The sequence below is a fragment of the Phyllostomus hastatus genome, unplaced genomic scaffold (assembly GCF_019186645.2).
Source record: "Phyllostomus hastatus isolate PE091 unplaced genomic scaffold, TTU_PhHast_1.1 phas_contig_283, whole genome shotgun sequence".
NCBI lineage: Eukaryota > Metazoa > Chordata > Mammalia > Chiroptera > Phyllostomidae > Phyllostomus > Phyllostomus hastatus.
In genome coordinates, this window is record NW_025333833.1 from 17628533 (window position 1) to 17655453 (window position 26921).

Genomic DNA, 26921 nt, shown 5'->3' on the forward strand with positions numbered 1-26921 from the left:
GTCTATGGAGAGCAGACTTTCGAGAAGCAAAAGAAAATCTGTTTCAGTGGCTTGTGGATCCTCAAAGTAGGAACCCCTGTCCTACACAACAAAATGAAGAAATGGCAGATGGGGTGAAGAGGGACTTCTCAGCTTATCACCAAGGCAGAAACTACACAGGAAAAAAATGAGAGACCTCACTGCATATAAATATAAGACTGATACATCAAAATCTGTGTTAACATTTCAGAGAATGAGCAAGTTACACTCTGAATTTAATCCTCAGAACTGCAGTCTGGCAAAATCAACGCTAGTCTGCTGAAGGGAGGGTGAGAATTAGAAATTGGAGAGCACGCTGGGACCCGGAAGTTTAAAGGCTGGCAGACGTGGCGCGGAGGCTATCCTTGTTGGCTAAGAGATCTGACCCCACCTGAAGTGAGCTAAAGGACAGAGTGGGAGAGGGAGGACAGCCATCAAGGTGGCCATGGGCAAGGGAATCCAGGAGGAGACACCGGCAGGAGAAACAAAGTCAAGTTTCCATGTGAGCATCACGTAAAGCTCCCCTTCCCACATCCACTGGGGCAGCTGTTCCTAGATCGTACCATAAGAGAAGTAATCTAAGAACAGAAGCCCCCCTGACCCTACACCACCCACTCACTCAGTCACTCAGGGTTAATTGGCAATTCCCTTTCTCCCACCAGACCCTGTCTAGACCCACTGCCACACTGCACCCCTCCCCCACCACTCCCTGCACCCTCTCCCCCACCAGAGTCAGTACAAAGCCATCATCACTCTCCTGTACCCCTAAGTTTCAGATCCTGCTTCATACGCTTCCCACTGCAGGCCCTGGAGGAGGAATCTGCTTCAGCTCCATTTCACAAGACAGGCGATAGAAAGTAGTGATTATGAGCACACACTCTAGAGCCACAGGCTTGGGTTATGATCTGTGTGACTTAAGGAGAGCTACTCAACCTCTCCATGCCTCAGTTTCATCATCTGTAAAGTGGGGATAATAGAACTTACATCACAAGAGTGTTGTAAAGGTTAAGTAACTTAAATACGTAAAAGCACTAGAAGTGTGCCCAGCACAAGGTAAGGACTACGTGTCTGCCATGGCAGCTGCCAGAGCTTCTGTTGTCGGGGTCACTGCATTACTCCTACTAGCACTGTTGTGAGGACGCCTTAAAGGGTCGCACTCTCCGTCTTGCATCCGGCTTCTTCCGTTGCAAGAGATTAGGGTGTCGTCTTTCAACACCTCCCTCAGAAAAACCCCCTGACTAAGGACAAAAAGCGTCAAACTCCCCTTTCATATCAAAGTCTGAAATAAATCTCTTTTCCTCCCTTAAGTTTTCAACTTTCTCCCTCATCTGATATCAAAGACATGGCACAATGTCTGATAAAATAATGATAGTAATTACGAAAGGCGTACATTCCTCATTCCTTCCAAGGCAGATTCATTCTCAAGAAAACTGCTAGCAGACACAATATTTTGGCACACTGTGTAGAACACTTAATGAGAAAGCTAAGGAGCCCCAGAAGGGGGTGTGGAGAGTGGGTGCACCGGTGCCTGCTGCCCCTCCATGAGGCCACCTCGGCGCATCTGCAGACGAACTGCACGGCCACCAGATCCAAGTGCGTGAAAAGTGTGCTCTCAAGATACGGTGATCAAAGTTTCAGAGGACAGCGACCCTTCATTCAGTCAGCGAAGATGTCCTGAGTGTCCAATGAATGCTGGGCACCAAGGAGAGTGCTGGGGACACAGGGTTAAACAAGAAGGAGGTGTGATCGCTGCCCTCAGAGAACTGACGGTCTGGTGGGGTCTCAGCACAGAGAGAAGCCACGACGGTGGGGTGTGGCTGTCGCCGTGAAAAGCACAAGGCGTTCGTCCCGAGAGGTATTTATTGTAACATCTCCACTTCCCAGAGGAAACACCAGGCACACAGATCCCCAGGACGCAAACCGAGGCGGGCAGGCTCCAGACCTGGGCCCTCCACTGGAAGATGCCCGGGTGCTCTTGCATCAGACTCCTGCCCTAAAAGCCTTCAGCCTCAGAGTTCGCTCAGCAGCGCGTGAATGGACAGCCTCCTCCACACAGACAGAGAGTGGAGAAGGGGCCGGGGCAACTGTCTCCGAAGTAAAAATAAATCCAGGAAGCGAAACACAATGGTGGTTCACACAATATACCTCAGCTTGCTGTTCCCTGTCCGCTTTGCTTCTTGCTAGTCTGTGTTTGGAGGTGAGGGGGTTTTGAAATGTGACTGTCAAAAGAAGAAATATGTTTTCTGAGTCCATCAAGATGGGTTCATAACAGAGAAGGACTGACAAAGAAAGGTGAGGTAGTGGAAATGTCCAGTAGCTACAAACTGTTAGCAAAGAGAACTCCATAGGGTGACGAGAGGACACATGGTACAGCTTACGGAAACTCCTTCTTTTCCTTTTGAAAACCATGCCTTCCACCCCAACCACCTGCCACCTCCACCTTCCCTACATGTACGGCTTTCTTTTCTGGGAAGTTAAAAAACAAAACAAACAGTGTGAAGCTTACTTCCATATCTGTGGCTGTGATTTTTAGCTAACATTTTGGGGCCCACAGCGTGCCTATTCTGTGTTCCCTGCTTCAGTAGAGGACCTCGCTTGACCTTGCAACCACCCTCAAGGCAAATACTATGACTAGCCTGATTTCAATACCCCAGAAAACTGCGGCACAAGGAGGATGAATAACTTGCTCAGCCGCATGGGTGGTCGGGGTGGGAGCGCTTCAGCACCAGGACACCGTGGCCCTTCCCATCTGCCACGGCTGCACCACTGCAGACAGCCCTGAGCTAGAGGGGAACAAAGACCATCTCACGACACCTGTGCCTTTCACTCAACTGATGAGGAAACTGGGACAACAGCAACTTGATCAAACTCCCTCCCCCAAGGGCAGAGCCCGTGACCTCTCACCGCACACTCCCCGGTAAGCTCAGAGCTGGACCAGAGCCTGGACTCCGCGGTCCCCATCACTGCCCACTGCCTCCCCAACCCGGCCCATCCCCTCGGGCTGATCTCTGTCATCTCCAACTTTGTTAGATTTTCAAAGGCAAGAAAAGAAGAAGGTATCACTTCCTAAGAATCTACTAAATGCCAGGTTCAATCAACCCTCACATCACCCCTATGAGGCAAGTGCTATTATATCTCCATTTTTAGAGACGAAAAGATTGGCTTGGAGCACTTTAATTATTTGCCCAAGTCACACAGCTAGTAAACAGCAGGCTCTTAGGTACTAGGCTGCCTCCTAAAAAAGTGAACTCTTACTAGCAGCGCTTTTCCGCATCTTTCCTCCTTTATGTTCATGCCACTCCTGCTTTCCACCCACCAGTGCTGGTAGAGAGGGTGTCTGTTTCGCCAGCTCCGGGCCCACCCTCCCGCCCTCCCGCCCTGCGACCTTAGGTTAAACATGACTCAAAAGAGGACTCATGCAAAGTCAGCAAGTTCTGTACGGCTTGGTTTTCATCATCTACCACAGGCCTGGGCCAACCCTGCACCTAGGGACTTAAACTCTAGTATGAACCAATAGCTCATGTGATCAGCGCCCCACTGAAAGAAGGAGCTCAGGCCAAACACGTCCTGTATCTTCAGGTCTAGCAGGCACTAACAGTGCCCAGATTCCGAAGGGATAAGCACTGATACATGAGTTTGCCTGTGAGGACCTGAGAGTGTCATAATTCAAGAAATGCAGAGGACAAGCTGTGCGAGGATCCTGAGATAATTGAAACTGACCCGTAACTCACCAGCCACCAGGGGAAATTCTATCACTTTGCTCACTTCGCTTCCATGGCTCGAATCAAATCAGGGGAACATGATCAGATTTCTAATTTGTAACCCTGGACACGCCACATCATCTTTAATGACTCCTAGCTAAAGATGCTCATTACAGATCTCAGCCTACTGAAATTAAAACATGAAACCTAAAAATTATGCAGAAATTTTCAATTTCTCAGGTTGATATGGCCATGGAAAAATCATGCAAGTGGGAATACACATAGGCCTTAGGGTCTCTGTTAGGCCTGCAAATATTGGAGCTAGAAAATAAATAAACAGGCCCATCAGAGATCCTAACGGGCAGGTGTGGGCCGTCTGGGTGAATAGCAACTTCTCACGATCAACCTGAACCACCGTGTCGGGCAGCATCATCTCTCTGCTGGCGGCCAGTGTCATCTGCTCTGTGACGCAGAGCTCAGCCTCCTCGGGCACGGTCGGCTGCCGGCCCCAAGTCTTCCTGTCACTGCTGAGTGGACCGAAACACAGTGCAGTCAGCACACTGTTCAGGCGCATGCGGCACCTTTGAAAAGGGAGGCTGACCATTCATCTCTCATCATCACTTCTAAACCTCACTCAGCATGGATCTTCTAGAAGTTTAGGCAACCGTTAACAATCTCCACAGATTGTGTCTCCATCTCTCCCCTGCACCTCCCCAGCGGCCCTGCCCATCGTGTGACCGCGGGAGTGGCTGCTGCCACCCGCGGAACCATCTGCATTCCCAGCTGTCACATTTGCTCTGACTCCACTCTTCTCAGGCCTGAATCCAGGAAAGGGGAGCAGTTCTCTGTCTGCAGCAAGGCCTCAACAGATGCCCCAGAAATACTAGCGCAACGTTAGGTGGAAATAGAAACCGCAAACTCAAAACTTTATTTTCCCTCGACGTGCATTCTTACAGAGAAAAGTGAGAGCCTGGGGACCAGGAGCAGTTAGGGGTGCACTCCCAGCCCCTGAACCCCCTGACCATGAACATGGTATGCCTCCTACCAGGGACCGAGGAATACCTGCAAATAGCGCAAATGATAAACTCTAAGTTTTATTCATTTATCAACTAAAAGAACCACTTCTGAGCCTTAAATTGTACACTACAGCTCAGAGAGAAATAAAATCCCTTCCTTAGTCCAGCTACTTAATGCGGAATGGTCACTGGGTACAAAAAAATGAACACTCAGTGTTTCTAAGTGTAACTGTCAAACCAGAAAACCCTTCAAAAAACTGGAACAAATATGAAGGGGGCATCTGCACCCACAAGAGATAAAGGAGGCCGGGACAAAAGGCTGGGTCACCCCCAGAAAAGACCGTGGGTGTTATTTCATCACGGATCCGGTGAGCCTCGGCCTTCAGAACCACACCGCCCCCAGGGCCACCCGGGAGCCTCCCCCAGAGGAACTTCTCCTTATGGCTCCCGGGCCCACGTGGAGGCCGAGCGGGAGGAGTGAGTGCGGCGACAACCCAGGGTCCCGATGTCTGAAGCTGGGGCTGGACAAGGACAACGGGGGTCTTGGCAGACACGCTCTCTCACCTCCGTGGTCTGTATAGTGTTGAGCGTCTTGGACAGAAGAAAAGATAACTAATAAGTTAATTAATTAAAAGAATAAAGAATAAGACGAACAACACGAATGTGAAATACAGTGAACTGCCTCCACCGCCTCATGTGACACTCAGCACGCTGGCATTTACGGACCAGGAGCCGGCCACCTGCCCGAGGTCTCGGTTTCTCACCACGCCAGCCGGCACTGGAGAAGCCAGCCCTGCAGGAGAACGTGCTTCCCAGGAAATGCATTAGTGCGAGCACTCACACCACGGAGGTAGAGGAGGGGCACTCGTGCCCGCCAGCCACCTGAGACACATCCCCCACAACATGCTGAGCCCCGACCCATTTGTTCAGTAAATTACTCTCTTGAGCAGGTCGGAGGTTAACAGAGCCTTCCAGCCGCCCCCTGGCCCCTTGGCTAGAGACAGTCCCTTTGCTAACCTCACCATTAAAACTGGGCAACCTATGATATGCGACAAAGTAATTAAGGACAAATCAAAGCAATTACTTGACATCCCTTGCAATAGCCAGATGACATTTCTAATCCCAGAAAGCAAGCTGGACCAAAAATAAAATGTTTTTTCAGGGGCTGAGATGAGTTCAGCATCCATAATAAGTTACTGTGGGAAAGCAGGGTGTTGTGTACCACCCACCCCCCTTTTAAGAGCAACGTCAGAGGTGGTGAGAGTCCCTGAGCTCTTCCCTGGCCTGTGTCTTGTCTCTCCTGCCCACAGGAATGCAGCAGAAGGCAGGATGAGCCACGTGAGTGAGCCAGAATGGCAGTCTGAGCAGGGCCCAGACTAGGGTGAGGCGGATGGAGGCGCCTGGAGAGCAAACCTGAAGTGGCAGTGACTCCCGTGGACGAGCAAGTCCCCACCCTGAGGCTCTTATATCAGATCTGCGATTGCAGAAGCAAGCCTGCCACTTGCACACACTGGAAGGAGTAAGAAAAACGAGCTGCAAGCAAGCCCACCTGGAGGACTGCAACCAGAAACAGCAGGGGGCTGGGGGATCTTTCAGAACAGACTCCAGGCCAACACTGGGTTACAGATAAAAATCCAGAAAACTTAGACTAAGCACCTATCTACCCATGTGCACCAACTGTGGGAATAACATAAGGGTAAAAGCTAACATTTGTTAACATCTATGTGCCAGAAGCTTTTGACGCATCAGCTTATTTCATCTTCGCCAGAACTCTTGGAGCTGGGTGCTATATTACTATCATGTAAGAGATAAGAAATGGAAGCTCAGAGAGATTTAGTAAGTTCCCCCAGATCTAAGAGCTAGTAAATGCTGACACCGGCCATGCTATTATTCTAAGTGTGTTTTCTTCGCTGACAGTCCCACACATCCAGATGTCACTCTCAAGGAGGCGACAGCAATAAAACAATCGCTGTACAGAGGCATGTCCCAAGTTAGCAAGACAGCACCGTAGCCATAACCCTCTATGCACGTACAAAGTCCTGGTGACAGACTTTCTCACCTCACACATCGTCGTGGCCTGACAATATTTTGAGAAGTCAGAAAGTTTGGATTATCGTCCTCTTCAATGAAGAAACTGAAGTGCCAACTACGGCTTCCATGTGGGGCAGAGAGAGGATGGTGACCCAAGCCCTTTGAAGCGGACCGAGCCACGGCTCCTCCGCAGGACACCCCGCACCAAACCACTGACCTCCACATGCCCGTGAAACTGAACATGGTGCTGACACAGCGCGGGAGGGGCGGCGGCGTGAGTCCGTCCAGGCGCATGAGCAGGGCCGGGATGCCAAAGAGCACCAAGTACTTCACGTAGAAGAAGAGCACCTGGGCCAGCGCCAGTCCTCCTGAAAGACAGAGGGGCCGTTAGACACGGGGCAGGCAGCGGGGCGCCTCCAGGCAAAGACCGGCCTTCCAGGAGAGGCAGCACCTCCCACACTTCTCCACCCACCCTCCTCCCACCCGAGTCTTTTCAAGTCTCCCACCTTGGTTCTGACCAATGACACTTCTGGATTGGCAACTACGAAATTTCTTTTATTATTGTGACAGGCAATAGGACCTGTTTGCAGTCATGCTTCCACAGGTACTAGAAAAGGGCACACTTAAAAACCTATATTGCATTTAAAAACAATTGGAAAGGAAAATCCTTCCCAAGTCCTTTCAACCTTACGTAAGTCCATGCCCACTTGGATGACGAAAATCAACAGGTCAAATCAACGACTGTTGGGAAGAAGGTGGAAACACTGGAACCATCGTGCACAGCTGGCGGGAATGCAAGATGCTGTGGCCACTTTACAACACAGCCGGGCAGTTCCTCACATGATCACACGGAGAGTTCCACACGACCCAGTGATATGCCCGAGAGAAACGGAAACCAACGTCCACACAGACATTACGCCCAAATATCCACAGGGGCATCGTTCACAACATGCAAAAGCTGCAAAAAGTTACTGCCTGGACTCTTGACGCTGCACGAGGATCTGTGACAGACTGTCACTACTGTGGAGTGTGTGGCTGTAAAACCAAACAGTGCCAGAAGCAGCCCACAAGCCACTTTCTGGATACGCAGTTCGGGAGACGGCAGGTAGTGGTACAGACTGAACGCCGTGTGTCCTGCGAGGAGTAAGGTGCAGGAGCCATCATTCCACGCAGGACTGTTCGGACAAACAGGCTCTCCAGAATTCTGGAACCCAGACTACAGTCACGCCTGCTGGGCGGGCAGGGCACGGAATTGCAGCATTCTCAGACGCGTCTGACAGGAGTCAATAGAAAGCTGACATTTGTGTGTGAATACATACGTATAGATGTGTGTGTGTGTGTGTGTGTGCACACACATGCATCAAGAACGGGGTATATGTGCCAGCAATAGCACCTGGGGGGCATACGACCACCCCAAATAAAAAAGAACCCTCAGTTCCACTGCAGAGCTGCCAACGTGGGAGATTCTGAAATACTGGGGTCAGAAAGCCCCAGAGCTAGAAATGACAGGACACAGGTAAAGGTGACCGACGGAAGGGCACAGTGCTTCCAGAACTGAAAACAATCTGCTTGACAGGCGGAAGGCGCCAAAGGAGCTTTGGGAGAGGGGCGTGGCCACCGGCCCTCTCTGCACGGGAGCATCAGAGAATCCTCTCCCACTCACTGAATGCACCATCGGAGAGGACAGGTTGCTCCCTGTGTCACACACTGCCTCTGATGTGATACTACTTTTGCACAGTTATTATATCTGAAGCACATGAATTGAAACCCATAGCTGAGTCTACATTTTCATGAGTCACCATTTTCACAGAATGGTTACCATTTGTTACCATTCTCATACAGAACTGAGCTGAAGAAATGGTTGATAGGTACTTACTTTTACACTATGGCTAACTCTAATGGAAGATGAAGTAATTGGGGATCTTCACCCCAATATGGACAGAAGGCACAAGAAGCCACCCATTTATCAATATGCAGCAGGTGCTCTACTTACATGTTATTGAACATTCTTATGGGTTAAGACACAAAAGGTTTAAATTTATCTTTTTCCCTTGATATTTTAATAACTGGTTCACATGCTTATAGAAAAAAGATGTATAAAACATTATCACTATAATATCTGTATTGTTTAATATTTGAGAAAATTGTGTTTGTGCCTGAGTTTACTAGTTCTTCTGTCTTGCTGTTGGTTTTCGTCACCACTGTGAAAGATGCATAGCTCATTACTCTCTCCCCTGGACCTCGAGGTTAGCCTTTCCCTTGTAAGACTTGGTCTAAGGTTTCAGGGTGTGCCCTAAGGATTTTGTTCTCACTGGGCAGACAATATGACTGATGAAAGGCAACGTAAGAATACAAATGACTCTACTCTGACTAAAAGTTATTTGACACACATATATGGAACTAGCTTTCACTCTATCCAAAAATACAAAATGTAGCTAGTTTTCAATGCTTAAAAATTTTTTGCTGGGACTGTATTTAAAAGATTCTCTCATTTTCAAGAGTTCTGATTGGCTTTATCTAACCTAACCCCTTCCTCTCCAAAGAAAGAGTCATAGGTGACATTCATGCGTTCAGTGAGCATGCACGGAGGGCCTGACCGCTGAATCGCTAGTTATGGGCCGTGAGAGGCAGACTAGAGGCCAAATCCGCGGGGGCCCAGCCCCAGGGGCTCACGGGTGGGTGTCAGTTGCAGCCCCGTGTACCCCTCCCCCTGGGCACTCGGCGCCCCTCCGGCCCGTAGGCCCCATCGCCCCTCCCCCTCCTCCTGGAAGGGTCCCAGATGCCCTTCCACGCCAGCTCAAATATGGCCTCTTCCTTGTATCTTCAGTATGCTCCACTCAGAACTAATAACTTATTTTTGTATTCATTTCATAGACAGCTATTAAGCACCAAGTGTTTGCCAGACACTAAACAAGGCATGGCCCCTGCCTTTGCCAAGTCTACGGTCTGTTCACCGAAGCAGGAAAGAATGTGCATCAGAAGTGGGATCGAAACCCACGCCACTGGGACAGGCAGCAGTCTGCACACAGTGGCCGAGACAGTGGCTCACACACGTTAGAGATTTAACAAACACTCGCTGTGTGCTTAGTGTGTGCACACGTGTAAAATGCACAGCCTGGACTTCCAGGGCAAGGCCGCGAACACTAGTTCCTGAGGCAGCACCAAGGCATGGCGACAGCAGCAGCTGGTTCTCAAGGCAACCTCCACACGCCGGGCATCACCACATGTAATTCTCACATCACACTTCTCTGTGGACATTGTCGCTACCCACGTTTTCCAGACAGGACCCTGGGCCAGAAAGGTTACAAAATCCACCCAAAATCACACACTACTAAGTGGCAGGGTCAGGACTTGAACCTGGGTCCGTGTGCCTCAGCCTTGCTAAGTTTACTAGATCCACATACAACTCTGAGAGCCACACAGAGTCCGTGAGAAGCAGACCAGGTGGCAGGGTGAAGGAGCTGTGAAGGGGGGCTACTGGGGGCCGTCCAAGCAGAAAATAAAATGCAGAGACGCGGCGCTAGAGATCCTCGGAAAGCCAGCCTCCAGTGGCACGCTGCGAGCAAAGACACGCGAGAAACAAACACACAACAACAGTGGTGCCCGCGGCGAGCACCTCCACGTGCACGGACTGGAGACCCAGACGCTCTTCCTGCCAAACTGAGTCGTCGTCGACTCGGGAGCCCGGAGGAGAGTTTCCTTCCCAAACGGTTCAACTTTGCACAGATTAGTTACTGGAAAACCTAGTCCTGAATACTTTCTTCTTTGCAGGGTTTAAATCACCAAAATGCCTCTCTTCAGAGAAAGGACATGTTGCTTGGGAGAAATAAAGTCACCTAGGTAGGCATGCAATCCGATTTGCCCAACTTCTGTAATTACATGTCTTGTTGTTAATGTCTTGGGGGGGGAGACTATAAGCCACAATATGTCACACAAGATCCAAATTATAACAGTCCTATAAAAATACTGAATACTGCACAAAACAGATCTTAAAGTAAAATCAAGGTGCTCCAGAAACATTTTTAAATGGCAAAATAAATTTAAGTTGAACAAAAAAACAGCTCTAGTAATATCACAGAACAGACACGCTGAATTAACAGTTTATTTATTTAGCCCTGGATGGCGTAGCTCAGTGGATTGAGCGCAGGCTGCGAACCAAAGTGTCGCAGGTTCAATTCCCAGTCAGGGCACATGCCTGGGTTGCAGGCCACAGCCCCCAGTAACCACACATTGATGTTTCTCTCTCTCTCTCTCTTTCTCTCTCCCTTCCCTCTCTAAAAATAAATAAATAAAATCTTTAAAAGAAGAGTTTATTTATTTATGTGTACAAAGGCCCTTCCCAATCCAAAATCTACAGGGAAGAAGGCTCCACCCATCAGAACTGCACTAACACCTCACACGCACGGCTACATACCAGTTAATAAAGTGAAGCAGAGGAGGGAGGAGTTTTTACACAGGACAAAGTGACCCAAAAATTCTGCCAAGCAAATTTTCAGGTAGAGACCAGGTGTAGATTTCTGTTTGAATTTTCATGCTTTCAGTGTAATTCACTCAGCCCAGTAGAAATGCTCTGTAAAGTCTGTGTACAGAAAGAGTCGGAAATTAACTACTGGTTAAAGTATTCTATCGCAAATCCTTCAAGGAGGGAAAGAATCCCTTTAGAAAGTGAATAATGGTCTCCCTAAAGTATCCAACAAATTCAGAGTTCCACACATCAACTTTGCCTGAAAGAAAGGGGCACCATCGTAGCCATCTAAGACGTTATCTGTTTCCCTGGGCGCCATCACCGATGAGAGAGGCACTAGCAAATGCCGCAGTGTTCTAAGGGATATCGGGGCTGGAGGGGTGGAGGGCAGGGGATAGGTGGTGTTTCAGAGAACCGCTGCCACCTGCTACTCTTGGCGACACCACAGTGTCGGGCAGGCACCTCTCCCCTTCTGTGAGCACGCACCCTGAAGTTATCCTCACGCCACATCAAGTATCTGTAATGGAACAATCAAGTTCACGGTGGTATATCACAGGGTAGCTTCAGGTTCACACTGCATTAATTTTGTATAATCTCAGGATTCGAATCCAGGGAGAAAATGTATAAAAATTAATCTTTTCTACTGTATATTAACAAACCTTAGTATGTTTAATGCCACCAAAAAGTGGAAAAAGAAGAGAATTTGATGCTATCTGATATATGTTTGTGTTCCCAGTTTTCAAAATAAACGTTAGATGCCAAATATCGTATCCCCCTCCCTTCGTTGTAATGTTGTAGAAAGAAAAAAAGCAAATGTTTGGCTTTTTTGGCGTTTCATCGCCATTTCTAAAGGTGCACAGACATCATCTCAGCAACAGCTGGTGCTGGAATCACTGAGTCAAACCCCCCCCCCCAAGTACGCCCACTTAGGGATATAGGCCTCTAAACTCCAACCAGGGAGCAGTTAAGATTTTCAAAAGAATTCTAACGTACATCCACTGAGCTTTATCACACCTTCGCCTTGTGCGAAAACCTAACCTGCAATCATCTGCACCTCCCCACCTCCCCACTCCCCGCCAAGCCCCTTGCCAAAGCTCCCTTTCATCCCCCAAATCTCATACACCTGGACTTGCCGTGGGAAAAGACCACTCAGTAATGCGATCTTCCTGAGCTCTTTCGAAGAAACACTACAAACTACCACCTCATCCTAGGCTCCGTCGGAGCAGGGTACAGTTACAATGCACCATATTTCATCTTACAACACTAAAGTTCAAAAGAAAACTGGATGGATACATGTTATCATACCTTTGTCTAAACGCACAGGATGCAAAGCATCAGCTGGGAACCCTAGTGGCTGTGGGTGGCCGTGCTGAGCCGAGGCCAGTGCACCACCCGCTGCAGCTGACGCCTCGGTGCGGGGTGGGGGGGAGGGGGTGAAGCTGGCACAGCAGGCGGTGCGTGTGCGGGCGCAGGGGCTACGCAGGCTATCTCTGTCCCTCCCTCTCAATTATGAAACCCTCTTAAACTGCTCTCAAAAAATCGGTCTTTTAAGACACAAAAGCAAATGAGAGTTATTATCTTCTTGAGAGACTCCTGAAATATTTGTGGATAATGATAGGATGCCTGGGATTCAAAGCAACACAGGGGAGAGTCCAGATGATAACTGTTGAACCTGGACGATGAATACATGGCGGGTTAATTACATGTTTAGGCTTTGAGTTTTCCAAAACACCACGCTTTCAAAGGGGAGGCATTAAGAGCCCCTATCTAAACCCTGCACTTCAGCCAGGGATTTTCGACTTCCTCCTCATCCGCCAACCACACGCATTTGCAGAAGACAAGGAGCCCCGAGGACTTAGATGTGCACGATCCCACCTCCTCGCTCAGCCTGTGAGCCCAGAAGGAAGCCCCGCAGGGGTGAAGGGAGAGGGGCAAATCAGAGAAAGGAGAAGTGGAGGGGGTGCTGCGAGGCAGGACAGTCAAGCCACCGATCAGTCCCCCGAGCCCTGGGAATCGGCGGCTGTCAAGAAGTGTCTCCCTGTGGGCAGACGTGCCGCCACGGTCTTCATCAGTTACAACGTTGCTCCCCAAATGCGTCTGCTCCTAAGAATCACCAGGGATAACAGTTAATCACGGACTCCTGGACCAGTCCCTGACAAGTTCCCATTTACTAGGTTTGGGTCCTGAAATCTGAATGCAAAACAAGTTTTCTGAGAAGTTACGTTCAGTCAGGTTTGAGAAATTGCCAGTTAGAAGATGCACACCCTACTCCCTTTCCCCAGGTTTAAAAAGATACATCAATGTGTCGACAGCAATTTGGGGGTCGGCGAGGTCACCCTCGTGTTGCTGTGTACTCCTCTCTCCCGGCTGCCACGTGCAGGAAAGAGAGGCCTCTGAGCAGTCCCCGGGCCACACCCCAGAGCGCCACCGGACGGTGCTCCCGGCTCACTCTGACGCTCCCACTGCGGTGCCCGAGAAGGTAACGCGCAGGGAATTTGAAATGAGCCTCGTGCCAAGGGGCTGGCCTTCAGTTTTGTCCGCTAAAGACCCCTACAACTTTGGCAGCCACGACTTCCCTGTGAAGAAGCAGCACTCTGCAGGTGTGAGAGGGAAGGCCTCCCGGACCCCGTCCGACGCTCGCTCTCAGAGATGCAAAACCCCAAGCTTCTCTGCAAAGAGCTCCTGCTCAGATAAGTATCTCCCCCAAAAAGTTGTGCCATGAACAACCCCTGGCAAAACTTCACCACTCCACTTCACAAGGGAAGGCACGGTGTAGGAGAAAAAAACCAAAGTCACTGCCAGCTACCAAAGCCCCCTCCAAGGATAAATCCTCAGGTAATTTTCAAATCTGCTGCTATTTTTTTTTGGGGGGGGGGAGTCAAAGTATGTTTAATCTATGTTTATAGAATTTTATCTAGATATTTATTTAATCTTGTAGAATCATACAATATATTCCCTCAGCTATTGTGACAGTGCTTGAGGTGTGTGAGAGCCACTTAAAATGTGGCCGTTTGAAAGGACATACAATGATTCCTTCCAGGGATCTTTCAGAACACGCGGGCTGCACTCTGGGCCCCTTCCCTCTCACAGGGGGAGGACGGTTTGAAAAGCAGATGTGTCCAAGGCCCCAGCGACTGAGCTGGATCTTCACTGGCCACCCGCTCGCGATGAACCCCAAATTCTCATCACTGACACCAGCACTTCTCCTAAGCTCCGGAACCGCAGGTAAGACCACCCCTGCACCTCCCCACTGCACCTGCGGCCCCTGGCCCCTGTGCCTCAGGAAGGTCTGAGGATGAACGAGCAGGTAGTGATGGCCTCTGGGGGCGTCGTGAAACCGTGCTGGATCGACTTGATCTACATGACCTCCATTTTCCCAGGGATCACAACTTGACCTGAAGACGGTTCGCACTTAAACGACACTTGACGATCACCGGGCCCACCTAAACTCCCTCAGTCTGCCTGGCCTCACAACGGTGATGACTATTCGGGACCGGAACCCTAGACTTCTCTCTCTGATCCGGAGTAATTCATTTTCGCCGTGGGGGCTCGAGGGGGCATCCCTGGCCCGGAGGTGAGCTGTTTGGAAGCAGGAGTTAGCTAGATAAAGGAAACCTCGGCAGAGGCGTGTGCCCAGCACAAGGACACGCAAAGGCCCGGGCGGGGGCAGAGGGGGGCGAGCAGGAGACAGGAGGGAGTGTGTGTGTGTGTGTGTGTGTGTGTGTGTGTGCTGGGTGGCAGGCGCAAGGTGCGGGGAGCGGGCCAGGGGGGTGCGCAGTGCAGTCTCTAAGAAAACATCGAATGGTGTTTGCTCCTGAGAGAAGAGGGGCAGGAAAAAGCGGGGGGGGGGGGGGGGGGGGGGGGCAGAGACGAGGGCAGGGCAGCAGGGCCGGAGATCAGAGCCTGAGCTTCAGACGTGGCAGAAGAACCAGGCGCTCCAACTGTCGATCTGAAGTTGTCCGGGTGGCTCTCTCCCCAACACAAGTCCTCAAGCACACATAATGCTTCACCCGAACAGATTTTTGTTTGCGGGGGGGTGTACAAATCAAGCAAAGGAACCAAGTACCACATGATAATCAGGGAAACGCAAGACGATCCTGAAACAGAGGTAATTCCACAAGAGCAAGAGACGCCAGACGGAGGCCACGGGCTGGAAGTCCACGGAGAGTGCTGGCCCTGCTCACTCTGGGAGCGAGGGGCCGTGTCCTCCTCACCTAGAAATGAAGGAGCTGCTACATAACTCACTGCTGAGATCCAGTGACATTCTCATCTACAGCCAATACGTTAAAACATGTTCTATATAAAAACTGAAAACTGGAGTAAATTAAGAATTTTTTAACATTTTGCATAATTTCGTGAAAAGAACTTACAGGGATAAAACTCAGAGATATCATGAAAACTGGAATAAGAGTGGCCACTTTGGCAGACCACCTCTCTCGGGTCAAGAAACACCACCACCACTCCACCTCAACCCTTTGTAAATTGACCCGGAGAGGCTGAGTATTAGGCTGATAAAATTGTGTCCAATTTGAAGTTCTCAAATGACTACCTAGCTTCTACTGCCACCTCCTGGACGTTTCTGGCATGTCTACCAGATACTACTGAACTGCTGATGCCAATAGCCACACATACACTAAATCAATGAATACATTCAAGAACCTCTGTCCGATGCAAAAATTCTCAAAATATTAGCAAATGGAATTCAATAACACATTAAAAGGATTATACACCATGGCTAAGTGGAATTTATCCCAGGGATACAGGGATGGTTCAACTTCTGTAAAATCAATCAAAACAATACATTAACACAGTAAAGGACAAAAACAATATGATTATCCCAATAGATGCAGAAGGAGTATTTGACAAAATTCAACACTTTTGATAAAAACTCTCAGCTAAGTGGCTATAAAAGGAACATATATCAACATAATAAAGGCCATATATGATGAACCCACAGCTGATTCATAATCAATAGTGAAAAGCTGAAAGCCTTTTCTCTAAGATCAGGAACGAGACAAGGATGCCCACTATCAGCACTTCTATTCAACACAGTATTGGAAGTCCTAGCCACAGCAATCAGACAAGACAAAGAAAAGGCATCCAAATTGGTAAGGCATCCACTGAGCCCTGGCTGGTGTGGCTCAGTGGATTGAGTGCTGGACTCCAAACTAAAAAGTTATGGTTCAATTCCCTGTCAGGGCACATGCCCGGACTGAGGCCAGGTCACCAGTTGGGGGCATGCAAGAGGCAACCATGTATCTCTCACACACTGATGTTTCTCTCTCTCTCTTCCTCCCTCTCTTCCCCTCTCTCTAAAAAAGTAAGTAAATAAAATATCTTAAAAAAACAAACAAACAAGTTGGTAAGGAAAAAGTAAAACTCCCATTATTTGCAGATGACATAATACCATAGATAGAAAACACTGAAGATTCCACAAAAAATTATTAGAACTAATAAATGACTTCAGTAAAGTTGCAAGACACAGTATCAATATATTGAAATCTGTTGCATTTCTATTAACCAATAATGAACAATCAGAAGAAGAAAGAAAATAATCCCATTTACAAATGCATCAAAAAGTATAGACTACCTAGGAATAAATTTAACCAAAGAAGTGAAAGACCTATACTCTTTTTTTTCTAAGATTTTATTTATTTTTAGAGGGAGGGGTTAAGAAAGGAGAAAGAGAAGGAGAGAAACATCAATGTGTGGTTGCCTCTCACCTGGTCCCCACTGGGTACCTGGCCCGCAACCCAGGCATGCGCCCTGACTGAGAATCAGACCAGCGACCCTTTGGTTTGCAGCCCACTGAGTGGATTGGATTCAATCCACTGAGCTACACTAGCCAGGGTGAGTACTGTTAATACTGTAAGTCATTAAAGAAAGAATTGAACAGGATACAAATAAATGGAAGGATATACTTTGCTCATGGATTGAAAGGATTAATATTGTTAAAATATGCTTACTACCTACAGTAATATACAGATTCAATGTAATCCTATTAAAATACCAATGACATTCTTCTCAATTACAACAACTAATCCTAAAATTTATATAGAACCACAAAAGACATCAAATAGACAAAGAAGTCTTTATAGAGAACAAAATGGGAGGTATCACACGCCCTGATATCAAACTATACTACAAAGCTACAATAATCAAAACAGTATGGTGCCAACATGAAAATAAACACAACAAAATAAAATACAGAGCCCAGAAATAAATCCCTGCTTATATGGTCAATTAATTTACAACAAAGGTAGCAAGTATATACAATGGGGTAAAGACAGTCTCTTCAATAAGTAGTATTGGCAAAACTGGACAAATACATGCAAAAAATGAAACTGGATGACTTTCTTACAATATACCAAAAAAACTGGATTCAACCACACATTGAATGGATTATACACCATGGCTAAGTGGAATGCATTTAAGATGAATGCATCCCAAAATGGATGAAAGACCAAAAACTATAAAACTCCTATGAAACACAGGCAGACCTCCGGTCAAGATGGCGGTGTAGGTAAACACAGCTTGCCTCCTCATACAACCACATCAAAATTATAACTAAACTATAGAAAACCATCATTCAGATCCATCAGAAATCAAGCTGAATGGAAGTCCTACAACTACGGAATTAAAGAATAAACTACATCGAGGCTGGTAGGAGGGGTAGAGATGCAGAAGGGGCTGGTCCCACAACTATGAGTAGATGATACAAATTAGGAGGAATACCTCAGATGCAAAGGGTGCCAGCCCCACACCAGGCCCCCCAGCCCAGGGTTCCAGTGCCAGGAAGATTGAGGCTGTGGAAGACAGAAACTACTGGACTCCCTGGAAGTTCCTCTTAAAGGCCCCAGGTACAGACTTACTCAGACTCACTCTCTCTGAACTCCAGAGCAGGGGCACCAGAGACATGGAGAGGAACTGAATTGTCCAGCATCAGGGTGAGAGCTGTGGGGCAGCTTTCACCGAGGCAGAAGTGCTGGCAGAGGCCACTGCACCTTTTCTGAGCCTTCCCCCCACAGAGCCACAGAGCTGGCAGCCACTGCCATACCTGAGGCTCCATCAACCTGGTTTGCACTTTTTGCCCCACCCTGGTGATTCCCCGAAGCCCTGCCCCACCCAACTTTCAGGCCCATGCAAGCTGTCTCCACTGGCTTTTCCATATGAATGGCTTGTTTTGGCTCATGCTTCAGATTTTTCTAAATTCTCCGAAACAAGCAGCATCTGGCTTCCATGAGTTCCATACCTCTCACTAAGTTGCTCCAGGCCCAGCACAAGCAGCCACCAGCCTTGGTTCATAGCTGGGCCTTGTCTGGGCACCTCCAAGACCAGCACAAGTAGCAGCCATCAGCAAATCACTTCACAGCTTATGCTGTGTGACCCCAAACAGAACACAGGTGGTGTCTGACCTTGGATGTGCCAACAACAATCAAGGCTCAACTACAAGAGGGTGTACACAGCATATATAATGGACATACCTTGAGTACCCAACTTGGACAATAGCAGAGGCTGTGCCACTGGACCCTACAGGACACCTACTACATTAGGCTACACTACCAAGCCTGGGGGACATAGAAGTTCTCTCAAATATCAGTACACAGAAACAAACACAGGAAGGCTGCCAAAATGAGGAGACAAAGAAACATGGCCCAAATGAATGAATAGAACAAAATTCCAGATAAAAAACTAAGCAAAATGCAGACAAGCAAGCTACTAGATGCAGAGTTCAAAACACTGGTTATAAGGATGCTCAAGGAACTTAGTGAGGGTCTCAACAACATAAAAAAGATCCAATCAGAAATGAAGGATACACTAATTAAAATAAAGAACAATTTACAGGGAATCAACAGTAGAATAAATGAAGCTGAGAATCAAATCAGCAATTTGAAATACAAGGAAGCAAAAAATAACTAATCAAAACAGCAAGAAGAAAATAGAATGCAAAAGAAATTAGGAGAGTATAAGCGGCCTGTGGGACAACTTCAAGCATACCAACAACTGCATCGTGGAGGTGCCAGAAGGAGAAGAGAGAGAGTAAGAAATTGGAAAACTATTTGAAAAAAATGACAGAAAACTCCATAACTTGGTGAAGAAAATAGACATACAAGTCCAGGAAACACAAAGGGTCCCAAACAAAATGAACCCAAAGAGGCCCACACCAAGACACATCATAATTAAAATGCCTAAGGCTAAAGACAAAGAGAGAACCTTAAAAGCAGCAAGAGAAAAGCAGTTAGTTACCTACAAGGGAGCTCCCATAAGACTGTCAGCTTATTTCTCAAAAGAAACTTTGCAGGCTAGAAGGGGCTAACAAGAAATATTCAAAGTGATGAAAAGCAGGGACCTACAGCCAAGATTACTCTATCCAGCAAAGCTATCATTTAGAATCAAAGGACAAATAAAGAGCTTCCCAGACAAGAAAAAGCTAAAGGAGTTCATCTCCATCAAACCATTACTATATGGAATGTTAAAGGGTCTTCTTTAAGAAGAATGTCAAAGATATAAACAATAAAATGGCAACAAATATATATCTATCAACAACTGAATCTAAAAAAAAAACAAAATAAACAAGCAGAACAGAAACAGAATCACAGATACAGAGAATGTTTCGATGGGGACAGATGGGAGGGAGGTCAGTGCGGGCGATGGGTGAGAGGGGCGGAGGGACTGAGATGTGCACACGGGCAGTTACGGAATGGCCATGGGATGCAAAGCACAGCAGGAAATGGAGCAGCCGAAGCACTCATGTGCCGGACCCATGGACACGAACAACGGGTGAGGACAGCCTGAGGGAGTGGAGGGAAGCCGGGCGGAGGGGGCCAAGAGGGAAAAACCGGAACAACAGTAATAGCATAACCAATAAAATATAATTTTAAAAAACAGTAAACTCTTGACATTGCTCTTAGCAATATCTGTTTGGCTATATCTCTTTGAGCAAGGGAAACAAAAAATAAATAAACAAATGCAACCACATCAAACTAAAAAGGTTTCGCATAGTGAAGAAACCATCAACAACATTAAAAAACAATTTATTGAATGGGAGAAGATATTTGTCAATGACACATACAATATGGGGTTAATATCCAGGATATACAAAGAGCTCATACAATTTAATACCAAAAAAACCCATGTAAAAATTGGGCGGAGGACCTGAATAGACACTCCTCCAAACAGGACATACAGATGGCCAACAGACATACGAAAAGATGCTCAGCATCACTAATCGTCACAGAACTGCACATTAAAACCACAATGAGCTATCACCTCATCCCTGTCAGAATGGCTGTCACCAATAAATCTTAAGTAAGTTCTGGAGAAGATGTAGAGAAAAGGAAACCCTCATGCACTGTTGGTGAGAATGCAGACTGGTATGACCACCGTAGAAAATAGCATGGAGATACCTCAAAAAATTAAAAATAAAGTACCCATATGATCCAGCAATTCCATTTCCAGGTATTTATCCAAAGAAAACAAAAGCACTAATTCAAAAAGGTGTCTTTATTGCAGCATTATTTACCAGGAGGGATGTATGGGAAATCTCTGTACCTTCCTCTAGATACTGTTGTAAACATAAAACTGCTCTAAAAATAAAGTCTTTTTTTAAAAAAACGGTTTTATAAAAGTGCATCCTGAATGTATCTCTGAGGACAGGGGGAGAAAAGGTGATGGGATTTCGGGTGCAAACAGGGGGCTTCTAGGATTCTGGTTCATTCTTAATCTGAGGGTAGACGCACAGAAGAATCTTGGATGACTCTCCCGAGTCACGGGACAGAGCGCCCCTTGTGCTGACCCTACAAGGAATACTTGGATGAGAGAACAGCTTCTCCTTACTGCTTAGGCCTCATTCTGAGTTGTGTTTCCCATCACTCGGAGTTAAAACCGCCCCAACTGATACAGCCTCTTAACTTGAATGCAGTGCAACTGGGGGTCGATTTAGTATAAGCCACCATATGGTCTATTCTGTTTTGTCCAATCGCATCACTAAATCTTTAGAATATTAATTATTCCAACTATAAAGAATATGTGTTCAGCAAGAAGAGACTGGCACCGACAACAGCTCAGCGTTTTTCTAATGTAAAAAAGCAACTTCCTTAGAAACACTGATGAAGCTTGTGTGACACCAAGGACAATCAGGGTTGGGTTTGGTTTCTGTGATCCATAAACCACCAAATGGACAAGGAGTCCCAGATACGGAGCCCGAGTGGACTCTCGCCCTCCCCTCGCAGGGAGCAGCCCAAACTGGCCGGAAGACCACACCTTTCCCATCAGGGCACAAGCTGAGGTCAGACCACAGGCTGGATTCATGACCACGGGGAGTTCTCGAAAGGGGAACAAACAAGAAAATGAGGAGATTTAGTTCAGCGTGGGCATGGCCACTGCTTGCTGGGCCAGAGGGAGAAAGAACAGTGGTTTCTCCGCACTGGAGACAGCACCCTGCTGAGGAAGTGACTTCTGCCCCAACTGCTTGCGGGTAGGAAGGGATGGGTAGGCCAGAGAAAGGGGCCAAGACAGGGACCTACACGTGCACACACCATTTACCGTGTCTAGGAGAGGCAGACCCAGCTGAGCGTGGTCAGGTCCCATGAGGAAAAGGGATTGACCGGTTCCCTTGGCTCCCAGACCCCAACCCACAGCCCTCCCCTCCGCCAGCCACCTTACACAGGTGCCATCTCGGCCACAAGAGGAACAAGGTTAAAAAGGAAAAAGGTTTGCTCAAGGCAACTGCACCCCCATGTACCCCAGAGGCCAGCTTCACTCTGAAGCTAATTCTTGACGCTGGTCGTGTGGACAGAGACTTCCAGTTACCTAAGGTCCAACAAGAGACGGTCCTCAGGAGCGGGGCGCTGCCGTAGATGGCGTGCATGTACATGAGGTGAACCATCAGCTCGGCCAGGCACCAGCAGCAGAAGAGGCGGCCCAGCCCCCGGGCGAGGACGGAGACGCTCATCTTCAGGGAGCAGGGCTCTTGCTGCTGCATCTACGGTGGCAACACAGCAAGTCACCAGACTGCACCTCCGCCCTTGCGACCTTTCAAATCATTGCCAGCAGGATGGTTTCAATAAACTGCCCACAAACACAGTCGCTGCACCTACTAAAAGAGGGTTGGTCTAGTTTGCCTTGGGAACATCCCATGTCCATGGGTAAAAACATCACACCTGAGCCTGAAACTCTGCCCCCGGGTAAGAACATGGTGCGTTGACAAGCCAGCCTAGTGCCGAGAGCCAAGACGGGCTCTGTGGGCCTGCAGGCCAGAAACAGCACTGCAAACGCCCAGGACTCTGGGTTCTCTTTGGGTTCAGGGGCCCCTGCCTGTCCTCACCCGTCACCATGCACATCTAAGGCTGGTGAGAGTAGTGCCAACTCAGGAAGGGGCACAGGGCAGGTGAGGGAGGGGGAAGGAGAGACAGAGCCCGAAACCAAGGGAAAAATTAGGTGTGGCTATGCCTCCTTAACTGCGGTTGTTTTTGAAACAAGGCAGAGTCAGCACAAACAGGGACAGTGTGTGACACAAGTCTTTGGCTTAGCAGGTGGCACGCATCACAGTTAAGAACACGGACCTTAGAGTCAAACAAAATCGAGATCAGATTCTAGCACAAATCACACAGCTGTGTGGTCCTGAGCAAGTCACTTACCCTCTGAGGCCTGGTTCCCTCACACGTAAAGTGAACACAAAGTGTTGTGATGACTAAACATAAGGAACAACGCACTAAGCACAGCTCCTGGTGTATAAAAAGCACTGGGTAATTGGTAGGTAATGTCTAATAACTATGTGCCTTGCATTACACACTCTTCACCTTGACCTTCCTCCCTGTGGCGTCCCAGACTACCAGACACAGGGCAGAATGAGGAGACGGCTCAGAGCCAGACACCGAGGTGGCAGAGGGATGTTTTGACCGTTCACAGATACAGACAGACCACTCAGCATATACTCAAGGCCTGTGGACAATACAGACCAAAAAAATCACAAGTTCTGCCCAGGCAGCCTGCAGTCTCGTCTCACTGCTGGCTGTTGAGGGATGCACAAACATTTACAACACAGAGATTCTGAAACGCATAAGCATGCTGTAAAACCTGAAGTGAACTCAGCTTCAGCCTTACACCGCTAAGCAAACAGAAGAATGAGAGGGACTGTGGAAGATTCCTGAATCTGACACGACGACAGTCCATCGGACCCGAGGCCGCCCTGAACTGCAGAGCGGCAGCAAGTGCACGAAGGATGGGGTTGCACCGGCAACCGTTAGCTGGCAGAGGCAAGGGGCTCGATTCCTCACTTGACAGTGAGGGTTCCAGACACCATATCAACCAGGCCTGTGCCTGGGGAAGGTGACCCCTAGGTTCTTTTTAAGCCTCCACTCTCCCCTAACCTCAAGGGGTGGGGGTCCCTGTGCAGCCAGGAGGAGGGGCCGCACTCCCCCTAGAGTCCACGGCAGATCTGCTCGCCAGGGGATTCACCGTTGTTCCACTGTGACACACATCCCACCACTTTCTCCAACGGCCCTCTCACAGCAAGAGGCCAGACCGAGAAATTCTGTCTGGCTCGTGGCATTACGATGATCGGCCCTTTTGCCACCGGCTTGGTTAGTTACACCAGGGGCCGCTCCACGATTTCACTTTGATGTAAACTGATCAAACTAACAGGAACTTGCTTTCTCCTTTAGCGTTCCACAGCCACACCAACCTGCATCGCCAGGAAACAGCGACTGCTTTGAAGGTTCACCAGGTCTGTTACGCCTGGGGAGGTGCCAGCTGGGAAGGGTCAGCCAGGAAGGAGGGCCGGGCACATCGGGGATTTGCAGACTGGTCCAGACCACAGCTAACTGCAGTCGCAGCTGCCCGGCATGACCCCAGGCAGACCCCTTTGCAGGCACAAACCAAGGGTGGTTTCCACTGGAGTCGGACCCCGAGCGGGCAGTGTTCTGCCAGACCCTGCGCCAAGTCGACGTCAACAAGCCGGGGGACGGCCAGATCCTCGGTGCGGAGACTCCGACCTGCCCGACACCGGTGCCTGGGTTACTTGGTCGAGAGGGAACAGGAACAACCCGAGAGCCCACCAGCAGGAGGTTGGTTAAAGGCAGGACTCCCACCCACCCCAGGGAGCAGAGATTACAGAGCCGTGAAAACTATTTTTGCTCAGTGAGTCTAAATAGTGAAAGGCTGCATGGATGCACACCAAGTTGGCAACAGCGGTGGTCTCCCTTGGAAGGCAAGGTCTTTAGGTTGTTTTTAACAGTTGCTTCTCTTTGTGATCAGGGGAAAAAGTGATGCAATACTGTGAGGACTGTGGCCCCATCCTCTAGGAGGTGGTGTGGTCTATTTCTCCACCCTTCTCCTAAAGCACGCCCAGTGTCAGGTCTCCAGGGGAAGCCCAGAGGCCCCTAGGAGCAGGTACCCCTTCCTCTCTCTCACGCTGGCCCCATCCTTACTTCTCCTGACCTTCCCACCTCCCTCGTAGCTTCTCTAAGCTGTGCACTGAGTTCCTCCTTGTTAATTACCAGCCCTTTCTAGCACTCTAAAGCAAACTCGTTTTGAACTAATGACCATCAGCAAATGAGGAGACGAGTACAAACACAGCATCCATGGTGCAGGCGGGAAGAGTTCCCACCAAGGCAGCGGCAAGGCTAAGACACAAAGAGGCCCAAACCATCCCAGACCAACAGTCGGGCCTTTCTCGGAGCCAGGCTCTGGGCCTGTGGGCCCCATGAGCAGAAGCCACCCCCAAGCTCAGGTCCCCGGAAGACCAGACCCGCGTCTGGGGCTGCAGCCGTCACTGGGTGTGCAGCCCACCCCAGGGAGCAGAAGAGTTCAGTGGGAGGTGCCTCACCAGGCAATCAGGGAAATTACCTCCATCCAGTCATTGCCCAGCTCCGGGCCATCACAGCTCCAGGTCAGTTCACAGGCCCTCCTTTCTCTACCCAAACAGCATGCAGTCCAAAAGGACATAAACATCTATGATTAAGAAGAAACATGCCCTGGCTGGTCTGGCTCAGTGACTTGAACACTGGCCTATGAACCAAAGGGTCTCCGGTTCAATTCCCAGTCAAGACACATGCCGGGGTTACAGGCCAGGTCTCCAGCAGGTGGCACTCAAGAGGCAACCACACATTGATGTTTCTCTTCCTCTCTTTCTCCCTCCTTTCCCCTCTCTCTAAAAATAAATAAATAAAATCTTTTTGAAAAAAAATTTTTAAAAACAAAGACCCATGACATGCACTTGGGCTGGTCGGCCTCTCAGTAATGACGCGCCTGCCCTCCTCAGGGCGGAGCTTCCCCACGGGTTTCAGGAAGCAAAACTGTGTCACCGCTGGCCCAGGAGGGACCTTTCTCTGCAGTGCTCTCTCTTGATGCTGGCTGCCCCCCACCCCCATGCAGGGAACAGAAGTGTCTGCTCCTGCACAAGCACACGCAGCAGAAGGGGACCAATATGACTTTTCCTTCTACTTGCTTTTATCTAAGAAGTGGTTATCGGTCTTCATCTTTACAGGAGTCGGGTCATTCTTACAGTCTATGTATATCTCCAGTCTAGTGGGCTCCCTCTGATTTCAGAAATCCAGCACCGGTCCCTGGCCGATCCAGCAGGAAGAAAAGACACGCCACGCACAGCTCACCCACCAAGCGGGTCTGCTCCCTTGTCAGTGTGCAAAGCAGTTCATTCGAGACATCTCCAGCCTCGGGGAGTGCCAACCTTGAGACCACTGGAAACTGTCGTCAGTGGGAATTTAAGGCGCCACTAAAAACCATGCACATTAACTCATCTGCAAAGTGCATTTTGAAACAGATTATATTTTAAGACCTCTTTTCATGCAAATTGCATAAAAAGGAATATCAAAGGCTTTTAGAGATGTTCTGATGAGTAAAGATGACAGTTTTCAAAGTGGAAAAGTTCTTTTCCTTCAGGCGGTAATAATACGAGTGTTTAAAGGCACCAAACAAAAACCTTCCCAGAACCAGCTGTTCAACTCCGCCTCCTCTGCTCCAACCCCTAGAGGGGGGTCCAGGGCATCAAAGTCCACATTGGGGGTGGGGGGTGGTCAGCCAGGGGTCACAGATCACACCTCTACTCCCAACCAGCCACTCCCTAATCAGACCCTTGCCAGCCCTCCCCTGTCACCCAGACCCAGGTGGGTGGTGTACAGTGGTCTCCGCCAGAGCAGCAGGAGGGACCTGCAGCCGGGGTTGCTGCCCCAGGACTGGGACGTGATCTGGGCAGCTTGAGCCCCAGGCACGCATGCATGTCCACAACCCTGGGCGCTCACCAAGCTGGCGTGACAAGGCTCACGTCTTTACTCCTTCCACCCCTGTCTGCGTTCTATGAGCCTCTCTCTGCCTCCTTATTACTCTCTGTAAAGAGGTATTAACAACAGTATCTCTCTCTCTGGGCTGTTGTGAGTAAGAAATGAGTCGGAACACCCCAAACCTGGCTCAGAGCAAGTGCTCAGTTAGTATTATTTATGACAACTCACATTATTCCAGACAGATGCTGCAAGCCAAGCCCACCGCACACCCTGCACAGTGTGTCCGGGATGCTGCCTGCCTACCCAGCCCTGGGCAGCCCTGGCCCCCCGGGGTGGGGCCCTCCCCTGGGCCCGCAGCAACCCCCAGTCTCTCTTCCAGAGAGATGGAGCCAGCACACTGGCCTCTTCTGAGGCCGGGATGGCCACTGCCCAGAATCCCCTGCTGCCGCAC

At 49.0% G+C, this 26921-nt stretch overlaps 1 protein-coding gene across 4 annotated transcripts in view; it reads right to left on the reverse strand.

Annotated features, from left to right (window-relative positions):
- HHAT (hedgehog acyltransferase) overlaps positions 1-26921 on the reverse strand; it is a 230201-nt gene that overhangs the window by 153988 nt on the left and 49292 nt on the right. For all 4 annotated transcript variants that reach the window (XM_045838575.1, XM_045838573.1, XM_045838576.1 and 1 more), the window contains 2 exons: positions 22044-22215; positions 6984-7134 (listed from right to left, as the gene is read on the reverse strand). In XM_045838575.1, the coding sequence (XP_045694531.1) occupies positions 6984-7134; positions 22044-22215 (323 nt within the window). The remainder of the gene's footprint in view (positions 1-6983; positions 7135-22043; positions 22216-26921) is intronic.